Here is a 22,844-nt window from a genome sequence, read left to right as displayed (position 1 = left end):
ATTGAGTACACCATAATTAATCAATTTAAAAGACTCGGCAGTATTGGTACTCTTCAACTACAAGTCACAAGACAGTTATCTAGCAACTTCTTGTGGCCTATCTAAATACGAAACAAAAAGCGGACAATTTTTTGCTCACCAAAATCAGGCTAAAGAATTCGCAAATCAGAAAAAAAAAAGCGAATTCTTTTGAAGGAATTTACCAAGCTAATACCGTAAGTTTTGAAGTAAAATTAAATCGATTTTCGCATTTCTCGTCAAAAATATTGTTCGTATTTTCAAAGCTGCATATTTTCTAAAATAATGGATCGATTTTCAAAAAGTAAGAATCGATGTATAGAGAATTAAAAGCCCTTTCTAATGACCCCCCACTTGACCCCCATTCCCATTTAAAAAAATTTGGGGGATGGCACCCCCACTTAGGGGGTTGAAGATTTTGCTATGCTTTTTGCGCCAAACGTTGTCCCCCTCAGAAGCAAACTTTACCTGTTTTTGGATTTTGCCGAAAAGTTCATTACTACCCTGTAATGCCTTGCGGAACGTTTTCGATGGGCTACCCTGTATTTATTTGTTTTCCTATATCAGTATCGTAAGCGAAGTTTTTACCAAGATTATAATGGACATATTTGCTACTAATATTATAAACAACTTTGACATATCATATATAAAATAATTTATGGTGACGTAATGTTACTTTGAAATATATATTTGCTCATTCAATTAGCTATTTGAACCCACACCTAAATGCATTACGAGTACTCCGAATCTAGGCTATTTTTAAAAAGTACGAGTGTATACATACTGTTCTCCTCAATTTATACCATCACGTATTCAAGTGGAAGTTAATTTAATCTATAATTACAATTCTGAAATAGTACAGCACTTGGATTTTTTAAAGCAAAATTCTGAGCTTAACATGTTCAAGATTCTCGTCATAGTCTATTCCAGTTATACTCTTTTACTTTCTGTGTCCTTAAAATTAAATCCAATGACCATAAACAAACAAGTCATCCTCCTACTTAATGACTTTTTTTTTTATTTGACTATGAAGAATAAACACGCTCCATACATGTGACCGACACATTTGGTAGCCACACGTTTAATTTAGTCCTACTAATACCGAAAGCTTTTTGTTGTCAATTTTTTTTATCACCACAAAGAGTATAGATATAACGAATCCATTAGTTCTAAGCGTATTAAAAATGGATTGTTGATATCAGTACGACTGAGTCATTTTTCTGTTTAGAAAATAGAAGTTACGAGACCTTCAAACATTCTATAAATCAGTTACAGTTCGAAGGCAGATACTACGTTTAAAGGAAACTGTGAGTTGGGTATAAAAAACTGCACCTTACCTAATTATATTTTCTCAGAAAAACAATGATGTGATTGTTTATGTAATTCGTCAAAAGTGTACTGTTCTGTTTGTATAATAAATGTTAATTTATGGTCAAGGTAGGCTTGTCCAAGGGAATTGAACTGTGAGAGGTGTGAATTTCTCTGAAACATGGATGGAGTAAAAAAAAATATGAATTCATGACCCTCTTCTATGTGTACAGTATACAAACTTTTTGCGCTTTGCTAAATGACAAATTATAAATGGAATATAGAATGTACTACAAATATTGTTAACATCAATGTTAAATTAAATAAAATTCTAAGGACATATACAGGATGTTCCTAAATATTATGTACATAAGGGAAGGGGAATGCTTTGGCTTATTTCATGACTAAAAATTCATATTGCGGATCTATGTTTATATGAATTTTTAGTTATGAAATAAGGCAAAGAATTACCCCTTCCCTTATATACATGATATCTATGAACACCTTGTATATTTTGATAATCTGTGCATGCTTGAAATAATTTTCTTTATACGGAACCGCGTTCTAAGCATTCCTTATATTTAGGTCTACGAAACAATCTGTGGGAGTGTACCAAAGGCGAAAAGATTTAAAGAAGCTACTATACTATCTGATTTATGGTTGGGGCATGCCGACGTTACTAACTTTGATAATATTCTTCTTCAGTGAGAAGAAAATTCTTCCTTACGTCATTCAACCTTTCGTGGGCACCAATATATGCTTCATCGAAAACAGTAAGTTACTAAAGTCCGTTTATTTATGTAAATTTAGTGCATAAATGATTTGCTGTTGTACCTTTTATTAATAACTATGAAAGCTTTTTTCGAGTTATGAGATGCAGTCATCCTTCTTGACCTAAAATCACTTCTTCAAAAAATCCAAAAGGATCACAGATACAATATGTTTAAAGATGTATACCAGTAGTTGCATTTTAAAGAATTAAATGTTAGTCAGCAAGTTTTTAAAAGTATACGATATACCTATTTACCTATTATCCAAAAAAGCAACAAAAACCAAACTATACTTCCTATCTATAACTAAAACTGAGACGTATATTATAATAAAGAAAAAATGTATCAAACGCAGATATTGTAGGTAATTACACCAAACCATAACTATGGAATTAAGAGTACTGACCTTTACTGAGTTATTGTTTAGAAGAATACTTCAGCAGTGATTAATGATTGTATAAGATCGTATGAACTAGACTGTAAACGATGTTTAGTTTTTTACAATTTAATAAATCACTTTTTATAATAAAGTAATTATTTTTAGCATGTGAGTCATTACTAAGCTGCACTGGACTTGTTATACTTTCAAAAATTGTTCGAAATGAAATGTTTGCAGACGTATTAAACAATTTCTTGTCAAATTAATGATTTAATAACAATTATTTAAAACATTTTGATTAATAAAAGAACGATACCCAGTTTATTTATATGAAAACACTATAGAAGCGATAATGTTTTGAGTATTTAAACACGTAAGAATAGCACTAAATCTTTAATATATCAGTGGATTTTAATATAATTGATAATAATCTTTGGAATATACTCAAAAAACTTGAACTTGAATCACTTATTCCTTTATTTCAACAATTAAGTATTGCTTTCTATAAATCATCAGTATATTTTACGTTGTGATCTCATGTCATCTTGAAGTAAATAATGATAATAAGCAGAACGTCGAGATACTTCAAGTTTTTGCTCTACGACTTTAAAAATATACATCTTGTTTATTTGCAATGAATATTTATAACTAAAATTTGTTTTTTCTATACTTAAGACTGGAAACTATGTCACTTTCCTTTTCTCCCCTTCTGGTTTTAGTAATACCAGCTACACGTACAGTGATAATAATTGGTGACACATTAAACTGGGCAGGTTGGACTGATTTATAAATGAAAAATAATAATTTGGTTTTCGTATGTATTTCTCACGTACATATGAACCAAATCGAAACGTTTTAAGCTGCTCAGTTAAGCAGTTACGATTTGTCGCTATGTGTGTAGCTGGCATAACTTTGTAATGTTGAGAAAATAGCTTAATACACTTATTAATTTATTATTTTATTTCAGGACCAAACAACTATGGTGCAATTATCTTCCTACGACTTCCCCATTTTTTGATACAGTTAGTCAACACTGCACTTTTTTTCAAAACAATTTTGTATTGTTTGAGAATAAAAAACGAGATAAACAAAATTAACGACACCACCAAAAGTGAGAAGAAGTCAAGTTTCAACAAAGATAAGGAAAGGTTAGTGGAACTATTTGTTTATAACCATAAAAGATGTTCTTTTCTTTTCAAAGAATATTTCAGGAGTGAACTATTAGATATTTACATAGAATGGGTATTAAAGTTCATTAATAATTCTACTACAGGGTGTTTTTAAAATTATAAAAATCGTAATAGGAAAACACACAAAAAGTAGAAAAAATTACTTAACAAATTTTTGGAAACGTACATTTTCTAGGAAATAGCAAAAAATTAGTTTTCTTATAACAAATATTTTTGACAATACAAAATTTTACTTTTTTATCTTAAGGAAGGCGTTTTTATGCTTAATTTTCAGAGAATTTATGGCAGTCTTTTGACTAGTTAAAGGCAATATCCTTGGCTGTACCAGTTATACAAGTGTTCTTCATTAGTTCAGGTGGTAGAACATTCGAGGCGTTTGTATTTGAAGTCATCTATTTCGTTGTACAGAAAAATCCCAAATATTATGTAGAAAAAGAATCCGAGTTTGCCTGTTCCAAAAAAACCTTTGATAAATCAGGGGAACAACAAACAAACAAAAATAACGAAAAATGACCCTAAATTAAAAAAAGTAATTCTTTATTTTTTGTTTATTTGATGATTTTCTATAATGTTACAACAACTACGAATCAAAAATGTAGAATTTTGCATTAACAATGAGCGAAAAATAGTCGAAAATCATATGTATATTTGGAGCAATTTTTAAGATAAGTAAATATTTATAAATATTGATGAGATTTTGTGAACAAATAGTAAAACATATGTCAATTGTACCCTAAAAATTTTGCAACGATCGATAGCGTGGTTTTCGATTGATAGGATTGTTAATTATGAAAATTTCAAGAAGCTTATCGCGTACAGTGGGTTTAAATTAAGGTTTAGAAAGGGCACACAATTTTTTAGAGATGCTTGTTGTCACAATAAGCAATGATCAATACTAAATATACATATTTTTACACTTTTATAACCATTTAGAATTTTTTTTAATTTTTCAGCATTTTACTCTGTAAATAATTGTAAAATGCTGAAAAATTTAAAAAATTTTAAATGATTATAAAAGTGTATATATTTTTACTATTTAGTATTGATCATTGTTAATTATTATAAGTATCTCTAAAAAATTGTGTGCCCTTTGTAAACCTTAATTTAAATCCACGGTATGGGATAAACTTTTTGAAATATTCCTAATTAACAATCCTGTCAATCGAAAACCACGGCATCGATCGTTGCAAAATTTTTAGGATAGAATTGACATATATTTTACTATTTGTTCACAAAGTTTCATCAATATTTATAAACATTTACTTATTTTAAAAATTGCTCCAAATATACATGTGATTTTCTTCTATTTTTCACCCATTGTTAAAGCAAAATTCAACTTTTTTGATTCGCAGTTGTAACTTTATAGAAAATCGTCAAATAAACAAAAAAAATAAAGAATAACTTTTTTTTATTTAGGGCTTACTTTCAATGTAACGGGGGAAAATATGTAGAAAAACGGGTAATTTTTCGTTCTTTTTGTATGTTTGTTGTTCCCTGAATTTAGCAATGGTTTTTTGGAGTAGGCAAACTCGGATTATTATTCTACATAATATATGGGATTTTTCTGTTCAACAAAATATATGACAAACACAAATGCCAAAGCCTACTTTTACTGCTCTAGAGGCTAGACTACATAGTATAAGACAGTTTACGAGCTGCCATACATTCAAAATTAGGAAAAAAGCATATTTTTACTCATCATTATATTGATTTTTATTGTTTGCGTGTATTATTTTATTGTAAATAAATAAAACCAATGCAGAAATGGCAGACAAGCATTGCATTTATGGACGTGGTAATGGTAATGGTGTTGAAGCTCGTTGTCTATAATCGCAGGCTTATCCCAATCTCCCAGTTCCTTCTGGTTGAACATTCACCAGACTCCATCAGGATCTAGGACACTGTAAAATTTGGGAAAATACCTATCAACTCTGGAAACCTAGATCCGTTTCCACACCCGAGCTAGAGCGGAATTCAAAAACTATTTACTTTAAATGTTTGTATTGGCACTCTGGCAGACATGTTCATAGGACCTGTTGCATCTAATCCTAATCATTTGAACGGTCCTGTATATCTAAATTTTTTAAGAGAGGTGTATATCATTATTTGAACAGAATATAAGGCGTGGCTTGTGGTTTATGCACCTAAATGAAACTTATCAACGAAGATAGATTGGACTTGATGAACCAGTTCAACGGCCATCTAGATCGGGAGGTTATCCTAAAAGTTTGATGTATGCTGAACCAGATGAGAACATGCAAGTTCTACAACAACGAATAAGAGAAGCGAATACAATTAAAGCCCAACCTTGGACATTTGAGAGGACTCGTAATTCATTTTTAACAAGATGTGCGACTACCATTGACATTCAAAGAGGACTGTTTGAGCGTCTTTAATAATGTGTATTTCATGAAATAAAAATGTTAATTCTTTCAATGTTATTTACCATCCAGTTTTTTTCGGTGTTGTAGGAGTACTGATCAAAAAAATTACGATACCCCTGAATCTCCGCCCTTGAATTTCATTTATCGTCGCCATATTCAAATCAACATATTTATTAGGTTATACCCTGCACCAAATTTGAATTGATTTTGTCAACTTGTTTGGAGGATATAAACAAACACAGGTTTTGGAATCGAGACGTTTCTGTAGTCACATTTTATTCTTAATTTTTGGAGTACTGTTTGCTTTTACAGCCTCTTACACTTATTTTAACACCCTGTGTGGGTACTTACCCATTATTCATCCACAAAATTTATTTTTTAGGTTGTCGTTAATTCTGAAACTTGCTATTATTATGGGTGTAACATATATTTTCGATGTGATGTCTTCATTTGTCGAAATGAGTAAAATGGGAATAATTCCTCAGTATATTGAAATTATTTGGGATATAATAAATTGCTTACAAGGTGAGTACCATAAATTTATACCTGACATTTTAAAGGTTACTGAAGTGGATACATAAACCAGGCTTGAATTCATTGTGCAGACCCCCAGGTAACAAATGTGATATCGAGAAAAGCGGTTATTTCAAATAAAAAGACAACTGGAACATATCATATTTTGCATTATTAAATATTACCTAGGAATTTCGAAAAAGTCATGAAAGGTTTCAACAGTTTTCAAAAATCATGTCGAAACATTTCTAATATTTTAAACTTTAATTCAAATTACTTCAAATTAAACAAAATATATTCAGATATGTAGGGTCTTTTACATAACAGTCCACATCCCCCCCTTATTTGTTTACATTTATATTTAAATAAAAATGGTAAAGACCAGTTTCAGTAAATTTTCTCGTTATACAGTGTGTCTCATAATTAGCTGCCAACCCTGAACAGGCCGATTCTATGATCAAAACCAAGTAAAAAAGTTCATATGAACATGGGTCCGGAAATGCTTCCTAAGGGCACAGGGACCCATTGAAGAGGGAGGAATGGAAATCATTTTTTTGCAATATCTCTCAATCGCGTTGTGATAAATGAATGAAATTTGGTATACACAGCTAAATTTTGATGAGCAATTTGATGGACTAATCCATTTATTTCCACAAGGTCCATTGGGGTGGGTACGGGGGGGCCCTTGGTACTTTGCGTGTGTAACTTTTTCATCTTTGACTTTTTAACAAATTGGACAGCAAATTCCGTTTTCCCGAACTGTTTTACGTTAAAAAGGTACTCTTGTTTCAAATCGTTATCTTTAACGGTTTCTGAGAAAATCGCTCTTGAATTAATCCCACTTTGGTCAATTTCATAGTAATTTAAACAAAAAAAATTTTTTTGTTTAAATTTAATCTAATTTTAATAAAAAAATAATAATAAAAAATTAAATTAAATAAAAATTAATCCTTTAAATGGAAAAGAGAGGAAAGGAAAATTATTATTATTATTTTTTGTTTAAATTACTATGAAATTGACCAAAGTGGGATTAATTCAAGAGCGATTTTCTCAGAAACCGTTAAAGATAACGATTTGAAACAAGAGTACCTTTTTAACGTAAAACAGTTCGGGAAAACGGAATTTGCTGTCCAATTTGTTAAAAAGTCAAAGATGAAAAAGTTACACACGCAAAGTACCAAGGGCCCCCCCGTACCCACCCCAATGGACCTTGTGGAAATAAATGGATTAGTCCATCAAATTGCTCATCAAAATTTAGCTGTGTATACCACATTTCATTCATTTATCACAACGCGATTGAGAGATATTACAAAAAAATGATTTCCATTCCTACCTCTTCAATGGGTCCCTGTGCCCTTAGGAAGCATTTCCGAACCCATGTTCATATGAACTTTTTTACTTAGTTTTGATCATAGAATCGGCCTGTGCAGGATTGGCAGCTAATTATGAGACACCCTGTATTAAAGCAGTAGATAAAAAACAAATTATTGTTGCTGAGACGTTCCTGAAATATAAACCAAACTTTTGTTTTTCTTTTAAATAGAAAATCATGTTATACATTTATTGCTTTCTGGATTCCTTTGTTTCTTCTGATTACAAAAATGTATACATATATTTTTGCTTTGACAGTTTGAATATACGAGTATTTTACAATAGTTTGATTTACTTACTGACACTCTACCACAGCCTCCTACAGTAGATATAGGAGGCTATGACTCTATAATATATAAAATCAATATTGCCATAGAACTGGTACTCTTCGCTATTAAATTTATTTATATCTATCCTTTAAATTCTATGAAAAATGTCTAATCAAAACAAAAGACCATATTATTATTTTATCCTCCGCTTTGATTATTTTAACTACGTTTTCTTACTTCTTATATAATGACAAACGGCTTTGACGGCTCAGGAGAGCTGATCTCTCGCCGAAAGGATGCACAATAGGGCCTAAGTGCTGTAGCTCAGTTTATTGAGTTACCCTCCAAACTAATCCAGAATTCAGAATTTCTATACGTACATAGAAAATAAATGGGATTATACAGCAGATTTTGTACAATAAATTTTCTCCAATTTTTTGACTGAATCATTAGATCAGATGACATAAAGAACGTTGAATCAAAATAATTACAGTGTTTCTAGACAGGAAAATAATTTTGTTGTTTCCAGAAAAATGTAATTGACTTTAATCTCCGTTATACACTGTTTTATTATCAAACACATTCTATCAAATTGGTAGAAATAAAACTTACAGCTAAAGCTTATTTATTTTTGTACTTATTGAATGCAAGGACGACTTCTTAAGAAATTCACAGTATACTCGTACTTTATAGGTGGCGCTTTCTTTTTAGTTTGGCACAGTCAGATCCGCTTTTCCCGAAAGTGATATATTTCCTGCAAAATATCCTTTTGTAGGTATAACATTTTTCATTATAATAATCTAATAAAATGCAGACAAAAATAGTATATAAATTGCAAAAAAATTTAATATATTATAGGTGTCGTCTTAAAATGTTATTAAGAAATATCATAGCTAACGACTTCTACAAGATAATTGAAAACTAACAACATTACAAAAGGTATCCAAAAAACATATTTCGTGGCCTGTATTTCAAAGACTAAAGAGAATAGGCCTATGGTCCATAGGAATGCTTATGTTCTATCAGTCCCTTAATCTACGGCACCTTATTTCAAGACACAGTATTTGTTAAAAATTAATCGTATATTAATACTTCTGTTTTAGGTGTATTCATATTTATTATCTTCATTTGCAAAAGGAAGATCTACTACGACTTCCTGCGAAGAATGAAGATAGGAAGAGCAAGAAGCACCTTCAGCAAGCAATCGATCACTTCAACTACACGGATGAGTACAATGAACTCAACTCGAAAATCTACCAGATCCATTATGTAAAACTTACAAGCACAATCAATGTATTTGGAACTGTTCACTTTGATAAATGTATACCTTCTGAAATGAGATTTACGACATGTGATAATTCCCACAGCACATAGTTTCACATATTGGTGGTTATGGTATTGTGATACAAGTAACATATGCTTAGAAATTTATTTATCAACGAAACCTACTATAGCTAAGTTACTTGTATTTACAACAATCTACCTCAGTTTACTAATTTATTTTGCCATAACGTGTAACTTCATGTTAAGTATTATTTAAAATATATCTGTTATAAGAGTACAAATAAATTACTACATTCTTCACGATAAGATGTCTCCATCAGTTCTAGCTTTTTAGAAGAGTGGGGATACTGTATTTATAATATTGCACATTTATATTGCCTTGTATAGATACACGAATAATTAATTTATTTTATATTAAAAATGCTAGCAGACCAATGCCCTGAAAGATGCTTTACAGCAGTGTTATGACGTGAAGGGAGTTAGAAAGAATTAAGTATGAAGTATTTATTTATTTTATGTACTTAGGGTCGGCTTATCAAAAGATTTTTTAATCTGATTTAACCAATTCCCTCAAATGTTTCATACCTTAGCAAAGAAACTTTATTTAGTTAAACTTATTTTGATAAACCGACACTTAGAGAATTGAATTATGCTGTAGCAAAAGTGGTTTTGTTGCAATGATCTGACTGAATAATTGTATATATTATGTTATAGCTTTTGTATTATATTATTCAAATATATGGTGATATATATTGTATATTAAATATGTTTTATAATTTATCTTCCCTCTTTCATATTGCAAATCAATACATTGGTTTATAAGTTTTATGAAGTCATTCTTGAATTAATTAGATCCAAATGCATTAATAAAATATCCAATGTCATGAATACAGGCATTTGATTATACAAATATTAAGTAGTAAATGGTGTAGAAATGTATTTTTTTTTAATTTTAACTGATAATATGCTATTTTACTAAATTCAAAATCGTTTAATAAAGTGGCATTTTACCACATGAAATGTCACTTTACTTTACAGTAATGTCATGTTATTAAAAAACAGTTTGACAGAAAATTATTTATTTACAAGAGGAAATTTATTCAATTCTACTTGTTCTTCCTGAAAACTATTATGATTCTCCATTCTTGTTGATGAAATATATTTTTGAAATTTTCAACTTATTGACGATGCTTTGCTCGATATACCCATCAGTCACACTAGTTGACTGCCATCCTCTATGTCACTTAATGTTTGAATATCAGCTTCACTGTCAGAGAGGAAGGTGGCATATGTCCTCCTCAAACAATGGCCACTGTAACTGGATGCATCTGGGAGTTTTAAATATTCTGCAACGCTGCGGAATTTTTGCAAAACTGTTGATGCCAACTGGTTGAAAAATCTATTGCGTTTTACTTGTACGGTAAATACACGTTTCCTCTTGGTTTTGGTATCATGTAGAGTTGTAATCAAAATTTTCCTCCTGTCTTCTATATCTTCAACAGCTAAACTGCACAATTCTACACGCTGACATGCCCCATTTAAACCAAATGTTAGTACCACTTTCACTAATAAAAATTTATCGTCTGGAGCCTCTTTTAAAAATATATTAACGTTTTCCATAGTCAAAGATTTATTTGCTTCGTATTTGTCATTTTGACGTATTAAAAAGGCAAGTAACTTTTTATATTGTGATATATCTATACTTTTGCTTATTTGTACAGTACTCGTACTTTTAAACATGGAATATGTTCTCGTATTTTTCTTGGATTTTAAAGGAAGTAAGCTCGAAGATGCTTCTCGACCGGCATTTAGAATGTTTTCAGAACAATTTTCTAAATTGTTTTCAGTAGCAAGACTCATTTTTATAATTAATAGGGTAAAGATGCCTATTATGAGACACCTTTTTTAAAAAAAATCATGTTTTTTTCAATTTTAACATTTTTCTTGGAAAATTAACGTTTTTCTGTAGGGAATTTAATCAAGATCCTTCAAAAATACGCGAGAAAGCCTCAAATCTGTATTTTAGTTTTTAAGTTAGATTTTATCAGAAAAGTAATATTTGTGTAATTGAAAAAGGGGTTCCCAATTTGAGACAGTATGGGCTCTCAAATTAGGGAATAAAGCTGAAAATGACCTATTGTTTGATCAAACATATTTTTATTGAATAAACAGAACATAAAACATGTTTAGGTATGGCTTTCTCAAAAACAAAAAACATTTTTTTCTTTAAACAAAGTATCATTTTCTCTTAAAACAAGGAATAGGTAATTCTGTGAACTGTATAAAAAAAAAGTTTAGGTTTTCAACCTTAACAACAAACGGCACAAATAAACTTTTTTGATTTTATTTCTCCACATTCTAGATGTGCCCATTTGAAACAGGTCTGGCATTTCTCCCACTTTTCACCTCGCATATCTTTGCTTTGGAATACAAACCGGCGCAATATGGACACTCTGCATCGTCTTCCTCGTCTTCTGAAGAAAAATCAGTGGTGTGCGAAACATCATCTTCACTGGACGTTGATGATTCAGTAAAAACTTTCCTTTTCACAGGCCTTTTCCCAGTTCCTTTTCCTTTTGCGGCACATTTCCTTGGCTTTCTTTGATTTTCCTTTTTTTGCCTCCTTTTCTTTTTTCTCTCCAAAGCTTCTTATATTTGTAGTTTGTACGGAGAAGATTGCGAATTTACTATTGAAGGTCTAACGAAAAACCTTTGTTTCGCTCATCTAGGTATACTAGTTACCCAGTGGTGAAAATGTTTTACCTTCATATGCGACGCCTTGTCCCGTAATATGAGGTACCTCATATTAGGAGCTCTCAGGTGTCTCATACTAGAGTCTTAAGAAATTTTACTCAGTTTTAGGTTAGTTGGTAAAAGCGTGAAAAAAATTGACTCAACGGCATGATAAATAGATACTACGTCATGTTAGCAGAAAATTATTAACACTGTCTTGTTAATAATTTTCTGTTTTCTACATACCTTTACGACAAGCACTGCAAGTACTTTGGCGACCGGCACACATAAACTTGCCGCACAGCCAACTGCTTTCTCGCGCGACGCGGCCTCTGTTAACAAACGATAGAAAGTGAACTGCCGGTAATATAGAACAGTGGCGCTCTTTTCAAAAAATGGCCTAATTTGTGAGAAAGCCCGGTGTCTCATATTCGGAACTGTCTCATAATAGGCATCTTTACCCTACTCGTATATAGGTAACTTATAATGGATTCGACTCACAAAAAACTGTATTGTTATTATATAAATAAACACAACCGTGTCAAGTTACTAGGTTACGGAAACCCTACACAAGTACCTACTATGAAATTTTTTAAATTTCAAACTTTGCAATGTTTTTATATCTATCACTATTTGCTTATAATTACCTACTGACGCAAAATGCGAAAAAATAGTATAATCAAATCTCGTTAGAAATAATTTACTAAACGGATACAGCGAGCGCAGCGAACGAGTAACTTAAAAAAGCTATATGATTTTGCTTTTCTAAACTTGTTACTATTATCATTGTATAAGTTATACAATGCTATTATACTGTTTACTTGTTCTACATTTGTGGAGTATTCAACAGAGACGACTGAAGAAAAAACGCCACATTATCAATAACTAGGTAGTTTCCTTCCAAGAGTACCGATCATAATATAAGTTTTAGAAGCTCCTTTCTCCAGATGGCAATTCAGTCGGTGCTATGAGACCTGAGAAACCTGTATGTTATTAGTCGTGTTTGATTGACCTAACATCTCACCTCAGTTAATCTCACCAAACAGTAGGTATTCAGAATAGTTGAGATTTTAGTACCTATATACAGGCTGGCCAAATGAAAACGAAACAGAGCCATTTTCAGGAACTGCGTCAAGATTGTAGAAAAACGCTCAGACCCGTCGATTTTAGATTAAAGGGGGACATTCTTTGCTGGTATTTTTGACTCCGCCACTTTCACCCCCAAGCAAGGGTAAGCATCACCCCAAAATATTTAAATGGCATTGGGGGTTGAGTAATATTTCTTTTGAAAGCTCTTACAATTCTCTTTACAACAGACTTTAAATTTTATAATTCCGCCCAATACTTTGAAAAAAATTTACATTTTAAAATTTAAATTATGTTTAGTTGCTTACTTACTACTTAGTTGATTAAATGTTCAAACTGATGACCGCCCGCTTCCATACAAGAATAAAGATTTTGTTCGAAACGTTCGCGCACATTCCGAAGCATTTCCGGAGTGATTCGACGGCATTCGTCGACGATTCTTTGACGCAAATCTTCCAGCGACGCTGGCTGTGTTTTATAGATTTTACTTTTTAGGTATCCCCACAAAAAGAAATCAAGGGGCGATAAATCCGGTGATCGTGGAGGCCACTCAATGCTGCCTCTTCTCCCAATCCAATTCCGTAGAAAACGTTGGTCCAAATACTGACGGACAATTAACGCATAATGCGGAGGAGCACCGTCCTGTTGAAAAATCAAATGATCTTCATCATACTCTGGAACATTTTCAATAATATCAGTCAAGGCAGGGTCAATAGCGTCTTCCAGTAATTGCAAATACATTTGGCCAGTCAAATTACCAGGTAGAAAAAAAGGACCCACCAGCCGGTCACCGAAAATTCCAGCCCATACATTTAATTTTTCCGGTTGCTGTGTATGCACCTCGTGAAAAACTCTTGGGTTTGAATCGGACCAATAGCGGCAATTGTGACGATTTACCGTCCCGTTCAAGAAAAAACTGCATTCATCAGAAAAACAGATGTTAAAAAGGAACTGTGGATCGTTCCCTGCTCGCTCACTCATTATTTCGCAAAATTGCAAACGGCGGTCATAATCATCCTCATGAAGTTCCTGGACTAAATGTATTTTGTATGGATGGAATTTATTCTTCTTCAAAATGGTTTGTATGCTAGTTCGATTGATCCCAGACACAGATGCCAGCTGCCTCGTACTTAATGTAGGATCAAGATGAACTTGTCCCAAAACTGCAACTTCACTAGCTTCATTAACTATAGGTTTTTCAATTTCTCGTTTTTTATTGGCTACGTTCCCTGTCTCTTGAAATTTTTTTACTAACTCTAGAACATACTTCCTCCTGACATGTCGATCTTGATGTTGTTCATTAAATAGCTGAGCTGTTCTATTCGCACATTTATTGTTCATAAAGTAAAGCGAAATGATATCTACCCTTTCCGCAATGGAATAAACCATAGTGTTTAATTTTCAAAAACACAATTAAATAAACTACCAACCAACGCTTCCAAATAATACTAGAAAATAATTTGGAATCCACTAATTTTACGTTCATTGTGTGTGTATAGCATTCATTTCTGTTTTTTACAATTGTGTTTTTTTTACGAAAGTGATAACAAATCGCCAAAAACCAATGTAACGCAAGAAATACTAAATTTATACCATTTTTACCGTTACTAATTGTTTGTACATAAGTTTCAATTTTACAATCAAAATTCTTAATAAGTATTGGGCGGAATTATAAAATTTAAGGTCTGTGGCAAATAGAAATGTAAGAGCTTTCAAAAGAAATATTACTCAACCCCCATTCCATTTAAATATTTTGGGGTGATGTTTACCCTTGCTTGGGGGTGAAAGTAGCGGAGTCAAAAATACCAGCAAAGAATGTCCCCCTATAATCTAAAATCGACGGGTCTGAGCGTTTTTCTACAATCGTGACGCAGTTCCTGAAAATGGCGCTGTTTCGTTTTCATATAACATCGCAATATTGATTACATTTGCCTTTTATTCTCTTCTAACAACTAAGAAATTGCCTTTATTGGCGACATATCGTCGTTGATCATACCGTTGAGTGGGAAATAGTACTACATACTAGTATTATACTAGGTATTTCTCACTCAACGATAATACAAAGAGGCGTAAGCGCTAAAACCACGAGTAATTTCACAGGAAAATATGACGAAGTTATGTACTTATGTACATACAGGTGAATATATTACACAACTGGCAGAGACTGGTCGATTTTCTTTTTGTCTCTTATGGTTTGTTTACACGGGAACAGTCAACTAAATTTTAACTAAATTTTAAGTCACTTGAACCTATTTGAACAGCGCATATGTGGTAAGTAACAAGTTATGGAGCAAGTAAAAATTTAGTACACTGGAATAGAATTTATTCTATTTTTTCGTGCAAGTTGACGACTTGCACCGAACTTTTCCCTCCTGTTGATCCACTTTCGCTCCCAAAGTCGTTTAGGTCTACTTTTCTCTTCATATATTTCTTCATTTATTTCTTCTATTACAATATTTAGGATATTGCGTAGTATGCCATTAAATTCTTCTACAAATTGCTGCCTCACTTTCATCTCGTCAGGTTTGCAAATATTTATAAACTGCATTAGAACTTACCAATAACTAAACTTAGAACTTACCAGTGCGAACAGTACTTGCAGAAAAAGCAGTAACTTAAAAAAACGTAAAAATTTAGTTACCACTTACCTACTGTAACCGTGTAAACAAGACTTTACGCCCAATACCATATAAGGTATCTGAAGATCTAATAGTTCTAATACTAATTGTACTACCGAGATGGCGGCGAAGACAATGAAACAGTTCTCTGATTAGTTAATTATATTCAAGGTAGGGAACTCTCTACGTTACTGCTCCTCACTCATAGATGGCTGCAGCGATATTTAAAGAACATTCTCATTTGCTTTTTTAGGTTAAGTTGTAAAGGTTAAAAATATATGTGTTATAATTACGTTTCCTAATATGTCTCTACAAGTGATACTTATGTAATATACAAGAATAAACTACTTCGAAATGTCGACAAGTTTACGACACAAGGTTCTACAAAGTTTCAAACAACTGCATCAAGCCAGAAGAAGTGTTTTCAAAGGTGATACTTATGCCTTGACGGAAGCTAGAAAAAGAATTAATGAGGAATTCAAGAAAAATAAACATGTAAAAGACGTTAACGCTATTGATGAGTTAATAAATTATGCCAATGCCGTTGAGAGGGAAATTAGGACTTGTGTTATTCAAGCAAGAGAGGTTGAGCCTGGGAGATTTCAAGTACAAATTACAAAAGACACTGTGCAATTGGATAACGTGCCATTTTCTGACTGCCCTAATGAAAAATCAAAAAATGAAAAATCATAAAGTTTAATTAATTAATTTGTAGTAATTTCTTGAGCTATGATATGGCTGGAATTTGATGGAGTATGTCTATTTTGTTGTGTTTGCTCAGTTTGTCGTATTACTATTTTTGCTGTTTTAGGTGCAGGGGCAGTATGTTTTTAGAGCTTGTTCTGTTAATAAAAGAGAAAAAGCTGAGCGATACTTTTAAGCTAACTTCGACTTCTGAGGATAGTAGCAACAAGTTAGAATGAAAATTTTACTTTGTGTATATATTCATTTAAGTGAGTTATAGGTAATTTGTAAATTGTATAGTATTAAATAAACAGTTCCTAATACTGCCTGAGTTATTTACAAGTGGGAAAAATATTTAAAATATAATTTTTGGTGTTGATATTAACCATAGTATATATTATTTTTTAATACAAAATGTTAATTTTTATCAGACTTTTAATATCAATAAGGTAATATTTTGGAAGTCAATATTGCCATTATTATCTGTTATTCAATAACCGTTACTTGGTAGGATTCGATCGAAGTACTTATTTTTCATATTCTAGTTACACACAATACTTGCCGACGCGATGCCGTATTTAATAATCAGTTGTTATGTTGGTTGCCACTGTTTTCAGTGGAATTTGAAACTGAAAGTCGATTCCGCCATCTGCATAGCAAATTACGAACTAAATTGTGAGCGCATGTAAGAAGAAATCTGTATTCTATATAAAAAATTAAAGAACGTTCAAAATTTTGTATTGAATAAATAAAACACTGTATTTTGATAATGTAATCATTTCAGTACTTTAATTTTAAACTAATTTGCGGTACATATTCTCGCCAACATGAACTTAGGCTTTTTACAGATTCTAATGACTTCCAATTAAATATTTGGGAATTTTTTATCGTTATCTAATTAAAAATAATAAAAGTGTACACTAACATCCTGCTCTATGTACACGATATGAAAATTAAACTATTTCTCTATTCCCAGTTAGTTGTCATTAAATTTTGATACAATATAACCATTATTTATTTTAATAATCATTATATTTGTTATTATTTATTATTATTTATTTCACAGAAATACTGCTGCTGGTAAAACAAATCATATCATTTATCAAAGGAAGTGTAACGGTTTTTCTAAGTTGTTTATTTAGTTATTTAATGAATTATAATTGTTAAATATTACATCAATATTTATAACAATTTGCATTAATGGGGAAAATACGCTTCCGCTGTCCACAAGTAATAACACCTTTGAAGTAAATTATTCGGAAAAACCTACCCCTCCTCCTTACTCTTCTATGGGAACGAGTCGAGTGTCTTAGTGTTTATTTAGTCATTCTTGACTCGTCGTACAGCATCGTAAGTTCCATCGAAAGCGGGCCCACACAGTGCATCATACAATGTTGTTAATATAACAATAACAAACGGACCTTGAATATGTATTTACTTACGTTAGCCTTGGTGCTAAGTAACGCGCTGATTTCTTATGGGAATCACTACAGTAAATGTTGTAAGCTTGGGGAGCATCTCGATCCCTCATACGAATGTGTAGAAAACAAAAACAAGAGACTTCAAATTTTAACTAACGAAACGAACTTCTTGAATAAAAACACTGATGGGGAGTGCGTGGAAGTTAGTACGGACTTTTTTTCCTTTAACGTTTCCAATGGAAAAATCGTGGGGAAAAGGCCGGTTAGTGAAACATATTTTCCAAAGTGTTGCCCCTTGGACTATATTTACAACTCCGTCCTACATTCTTGTGAGGAAAAGGAAAACGTGGACTATAGTCACATTAACGAAAATTTCGTGAAAGTGGGACTGCCCAATTGTAAGGTTGTTATGGACTACGAGTTGAATGGAATGACAGATTTTGAATATGGTTTGATTGATGCAAGGGGTAGACAAATTAGAAATTCCCTTCGATACCCTGGATCGTTCTGTATTGACGAGAATGAGAAAGGCTCGTTTATGATAAGGGAGTGTAAGGAGAGTTTAGAAGCTTGTGAAGAAATGAGATGTGTCAAGAAGTGTTGTCCTGATGGACAAAGTTTTATAAACGGTGCGATTTGTTACGATACATACACTAGTGGGGTGAATTTGAGTTTATTTTCAAGCGTGGAGAAATCCCAAGGTATGTGTATTCTATCATTGACAATATAACAGGAAAATAATATACAGGCTGTCTTAAGGTGATGGCCCATTAGAATATTTCAGATAGTAATTCGACTTCAACTTTAAAAATTGGACCCTGAAATAAATAATAAATTGTAATTATCAGGATTTGTGTACGTTTTTTTGAAATCAATATTTAACTACCACTGTCAGACTAACAGCAAATGATGACTTATGACATACTGGTTGTTTTGTTTTTAAGTTTGCTAGCAATTTCACAGCCATCCTCGCAGGAAATTAGTTAATTTCAGTTATTTATCACAAAAACCGTCAATAAAAAATTAAGAGAGATGGGTATAGATAGATAGAGAGTAAAATTCTACAACAGATTTTCATTAAATATACAGGGCATTTTGGCGGTTCGAAGTTAAGCAAATTCGACAATAAATTTTCACTACCATGTCTAAAACTTAACAGTTTTTAAAGTAACTGTAATAAATGATAGGCATCGCCCTGCTCCCTCCCATATAACAATACTTCATCTTGCACGATGTAAAAAAGAGGCAATTTTGCATTAGGCTATCGAAAAACAACTTTTTTTTGATAGAATTGAAATATCTGGAAGACCATTAGAAATAGATGTAGGAAATAAGGTATAACGGGAAGTGTAACAGCAATGGAACTATTTTATTTAAAGGGAGCGCCCCCCAAAACTCCAAAGCCAAAATTTTCAAAATTGAAATCTCTGAAATATTCTAATGGACCGTCACCGTAAGACAACCTGTATATAAAAAGCATACTATTTTAATAAGACCACAATATTGACATGAAATCTAATTAATTTTCTTAAATCCTAAATTGCTGAAATTATTTTTTATTATTCAGTGATAATAATAGTTAACGTTTAAAAAATGTAATTTTTGTTTGAAGAATCTCAAGAGAAATATTCCACAAGTAATTAATCACCACCTTTCACACACTTTTTACACGTGGTGATCCCACTTCTGAGGTTAGATTTGGGGACTATTAACATACTTTACCTTTGACTTATTCATATTTTAGAAGCACACCCAATGTTAATCATCTTCATTTGCTTTCTGAATGTGATCTTATCTAATAAACATAATATACCTACTTAGTAACGTGTAGCTCTGCAAATCTTGAAGCTTTATTAATTATTTATACATCGTAGATGCTCAGGGACCTTGCCTTAGAGTGTTCTTGTAATTTACTTGGCAACTATTAGCTGTTGTGTGGCCATTAATTGAATCCTTGCTATTTAGATCTAGTTTACATATATAGTGTGTCTAGTTTTTCATGTCGACACATGGTCGAAGTTTCATATGTGTGGAATAACATAAAGAAAATAACCTGCGAGTATTGATGTACAGTGTATCTGGTATTTCATGTTAACACTCCCTTAAATGTAAGTAGGCAGGGTTTTGAAAGGTCATCATTTGCCAACTATTGATTTTCCATTGCCATGTACACAGAAAAACATGTAGTTTTTTTTATTAAAAAAAAAACACCGCTCGATTAACCCTAAATTAGTTGTGTACCAAATCAAAATGATTTCCTGCCATCCTAGACGCGCACAACAAAATTTTATTTAGCATTTTTTTTTAAAGTTTGTCAACGTGTAAAAAAAAGAACCAAAAGGTATTTTTTCTTCAAATTTGGTACACAACTCAAATTCAAATTCAAATGTTATTTTTTTCAACAAAGAAAAAACCTTAATTTGTTTCTATTTTGAAAAGCACCTGTTTAAAAAATAATAGTATGTATGTGATGGGTAAAGCGTTCGTGATAATGGGAAACCAACAAATACCAAATTGATGACATTTTAAGCATCTACTCATAAAAAATAGTCCCACTTGATTCTGTATTTAAGGGAGTGTTAACACGAAGAACCAGTTACACTATAAATCAATGCTCACAGGTTTCCTTTAAATTATTATTCCATAGGTATAAAACTTCAAAATGAATAATTAAATAAAAAAACATTGCCTGATTTTTATTTTTCCCATACTTATTCACATTTTCATTTTATAGAACTCCAAATGAAATTTTGTTCAATAAAATTTCCATTGACAACGTTAAAGTACAAAGAAAAAAAAATGAAATAATTACACAAAGCAAAGCCAGATAGTCTACAAATTAATTACTCGATAAGTTTGAAGCATCTATCTCTTTTCCATAAACTTTTACGTTTATCGAAATATAGTTGCATATTTTGTATTTAAAGCAAATAATTTGGTTTAAATTGTACCAAATGACACAGAGAAATTAATTATTAGGTAGCGCAGATAAAATATAGATGGAACTTCCTAACTTCACCATTAAATTCCACAACTTGTATCTCTTAAGATAACAAAGATCCCGATGGTGCGACCCGAGAATCGCCAAGTATAAGTCTATTTGTATGCATTTGCTCAAAATTGTGTTTATAATCAATTTAATGAAGCTTAAACATTGTTTGTAATATTTACTAATTTTATTGTATTTTACAAAGTATGGTGGATAGTACAGACTTTTGAGATAATGGATTGACTTGTTGTATATTTAAAAATTTCGATCAAATTAACTTTTATAGCATCCTAATAAAGAAAGTTGTGAAAAAGCTAATTTTAATGCATTTAGATGTTAATAAAATTGGAATAAACATGGGAGATATTGCGTAATAAAATTTATTGCCCATTACATGGTAATATTATTTTGCTGAGGTATCGATACCTATAAACTGTAGTTTTAGAATACGGTTAAATTTTTTTACAAACGGAGATTAAAATTGTGAACTACTTCTCTTAGTGAATGCTTTCTATTTTCTCTAAACGAAATATAACGGAACTATCTTTTAAACTAAAATTTGTTATGCTAGTGAGTATTATAGAAGCAATACAGTGTCCCAGAAGTAACGCAAAAAATTCGTATTTCATTATGTGTTGCGTTTTCACAAAAACGCTAAAACACGTCAATTAGTAAATAGGAATTGTCATTTTGTCACGTTGCTTAAACCTTTTTTGCGCTATGTTTCATAAACCTATGACGTCATCAACATGTTTTAAATAGCACTACCTAATTTTTTAAGCATAAATGGATAGTCTTTTTGAAGGGAAATACGTCTATATAGGGTTTGGCCTACTTTACTTTGACAGGAGCGAAAAAGAAGCCAATGACTGGAATGGACATGGTTTAAAATAACAACAAAAGCAGGTATCACAAACTGATGCGATAACAGTGCCACAGCAAAAAATGGAAATTTGTGGATGTTTTGTGTTTTGGTTGATTGTAGGTTCGTTTTTATGTATTGATATGTTGGCGTTTTCAGCGATACGACGAACGGCAGTGTGTGGATTTTCAGTGACAGCTAAAATTAACATTTTGCCTATCATTTTCTATCACTGTCGTTGGCCTTCCAGATCTAGACAGATCTCTACCATGTCCAGCGTCTTCAAATTTGCGTACTAATCTGCATACTGTAGACGGAGGTATTGGTTGTTCTGGATACTTGGCATTGAATAATTATCATACTTCATCATAACTACGGATCTTATCTCCGTATCCAACCATAATTAGAATTTCAATTCTTTGTTTCTCATTTAAACACAACACCATCGCAACGTCAAGTTATGGTATTTGTAACTGTCACAATGATATGAGGCACTATTGCCTTCGCTAACTGTTGTCTTCAAAACAATACCTACATAGCCGCTGTGATCGGGTGTACCTACCAAATCTACATAAAAACATGTACCTGCAATCAACCACAACACATTTTTTGCTTAAGAATAAGTTTGTGATACCTACTTTTTGTTATTAATTCAAACCATGCCCATTCCAATCGTTGGCTTTTTTCGCACCTCTCAAAGTAAAGTAGGTCAAACCCTATATCGACGCATTTCCCTTCAAAAGGGCTGTTCATTTATGCTTAAAAAATTAGATAGTTCTATTTAAAAAAAATGTCGTTGACGTCAAGGGATAAAAAACGACATTTCGCTGATAAAGTACGCAAATTTATTTATTTTTATTTATACTTACTTGTTTATTTATTTGTTTACGGCAAACACGCCTATGACTAATCGACGAAAACCCCGAGCTATAGTTGTAAGTTAGAGACCCGAGTATTTATATGCA

The 22,844-nt window shown here is 32.0% G+C and overlaps 3 protein-coding genes across 4 annotated transcripts in view; all 3 read left to right on the top strand.

The window, feature by feature from the left end:
- LOC108917632 (probable G-protein coupled receptor Mth-like 6) overlaps window positions 1-10,232 on the top strand; it is a 60,272-nt gene extending 50,040 nt beyond the window's left edge. For both annotated transcript variants that reach the window (XM_018724345.1, XM_018724344.1), the window contains 4 exons: window positions 1,912-2,099; window positions 3,443-3,623; window positions 6,432-6,574; window positions 9,306-10,232. In XM_018724345.1, coding sequence (XP_018579861.1) covers window positions 1,912-2,099; window positions 3,443-3,623; window positions 6,432-6,574; window positions 9,306-9,475 — 682 coding nt within the window. In that variant the 3' untranslated portion in view covers window positions 9,476-10,232. The remainder of the gene's footprint in view (window positions 1-1,911; window positions 2,100-3,442; window positions 3,624-6,431; window positions 6,575-9,305) is intronic.
- Window positions 10,233-16,183: 5,951 nt separating this feature from the next.
- On the top strand, window positions 16,184-16,895 carry LOC108917627 (complex III assembly factor LYRM7). Its single transcript, XM_018724337.1, has 2 exons — window positions 16,184-16,676; window positions 16,735-16,895. Exon 1 carries the CDS (start codon window positions 16,278-16,280, stop codon window positions 16,614-16,616), a length of 339 nt encoding a protein of 112 aa, XP_018579853.1. The 5' UTR covers window positions 16,184-16,277; the 3' UTR covers window positions 16,617-16,676; window positions 16,735-16,895.
- A 1,055-nt stretch (window positions 16,896-17,950) lies between these two features.
- LOC108917634 overlaps window positions 17,951-22,844 on the top strand; it is a 58,214-nt gene continuing 53,320 nt past the window's right edge. The window contains exon 1 of the mRNA XM_023455815.1: window positions 17,951-18,729. Within this exon, the coding sequence (XP_023311583.1) occupies window positions 18,036-18,729 (694 nt within the window). The 5' untranslated portion in view covers window positions 17,951-18,035. The remainder of the gene's footprint in view (window positions 18,730-22,844) is intronic.

This window comes from Anoplophora glabripennis, unplaced genomic scaffold (assembly GCF_000390285.2).
Source record: "Anoplophora glabripennis isolate ALB-LARVAE unplaced genomic scaffold, Agla_2.0 scaffold71, whole genome shotgun sequence".
Taxonomy (NCBI): Eukaryota; Metazoa; Arthropoda; class Insecta; order Coleoptera; family Cerambycidae; genus Anoplophora; species Anoplophora glabripennis.
Note: the sequence above shows the minus strand (reverse complement) of the source record. Positions and strands in the feature narration are given on the sequence as shown.

Excerpts from the sequence above, each read along its gene's own strand:
- LOC108917627 (XM_018724337.1), top strand. The coding sequence starts at position 16,278 with ATGTCGACAAGTTTACGACACAAGGTTCTACAAAGTTTCAAACAACTG.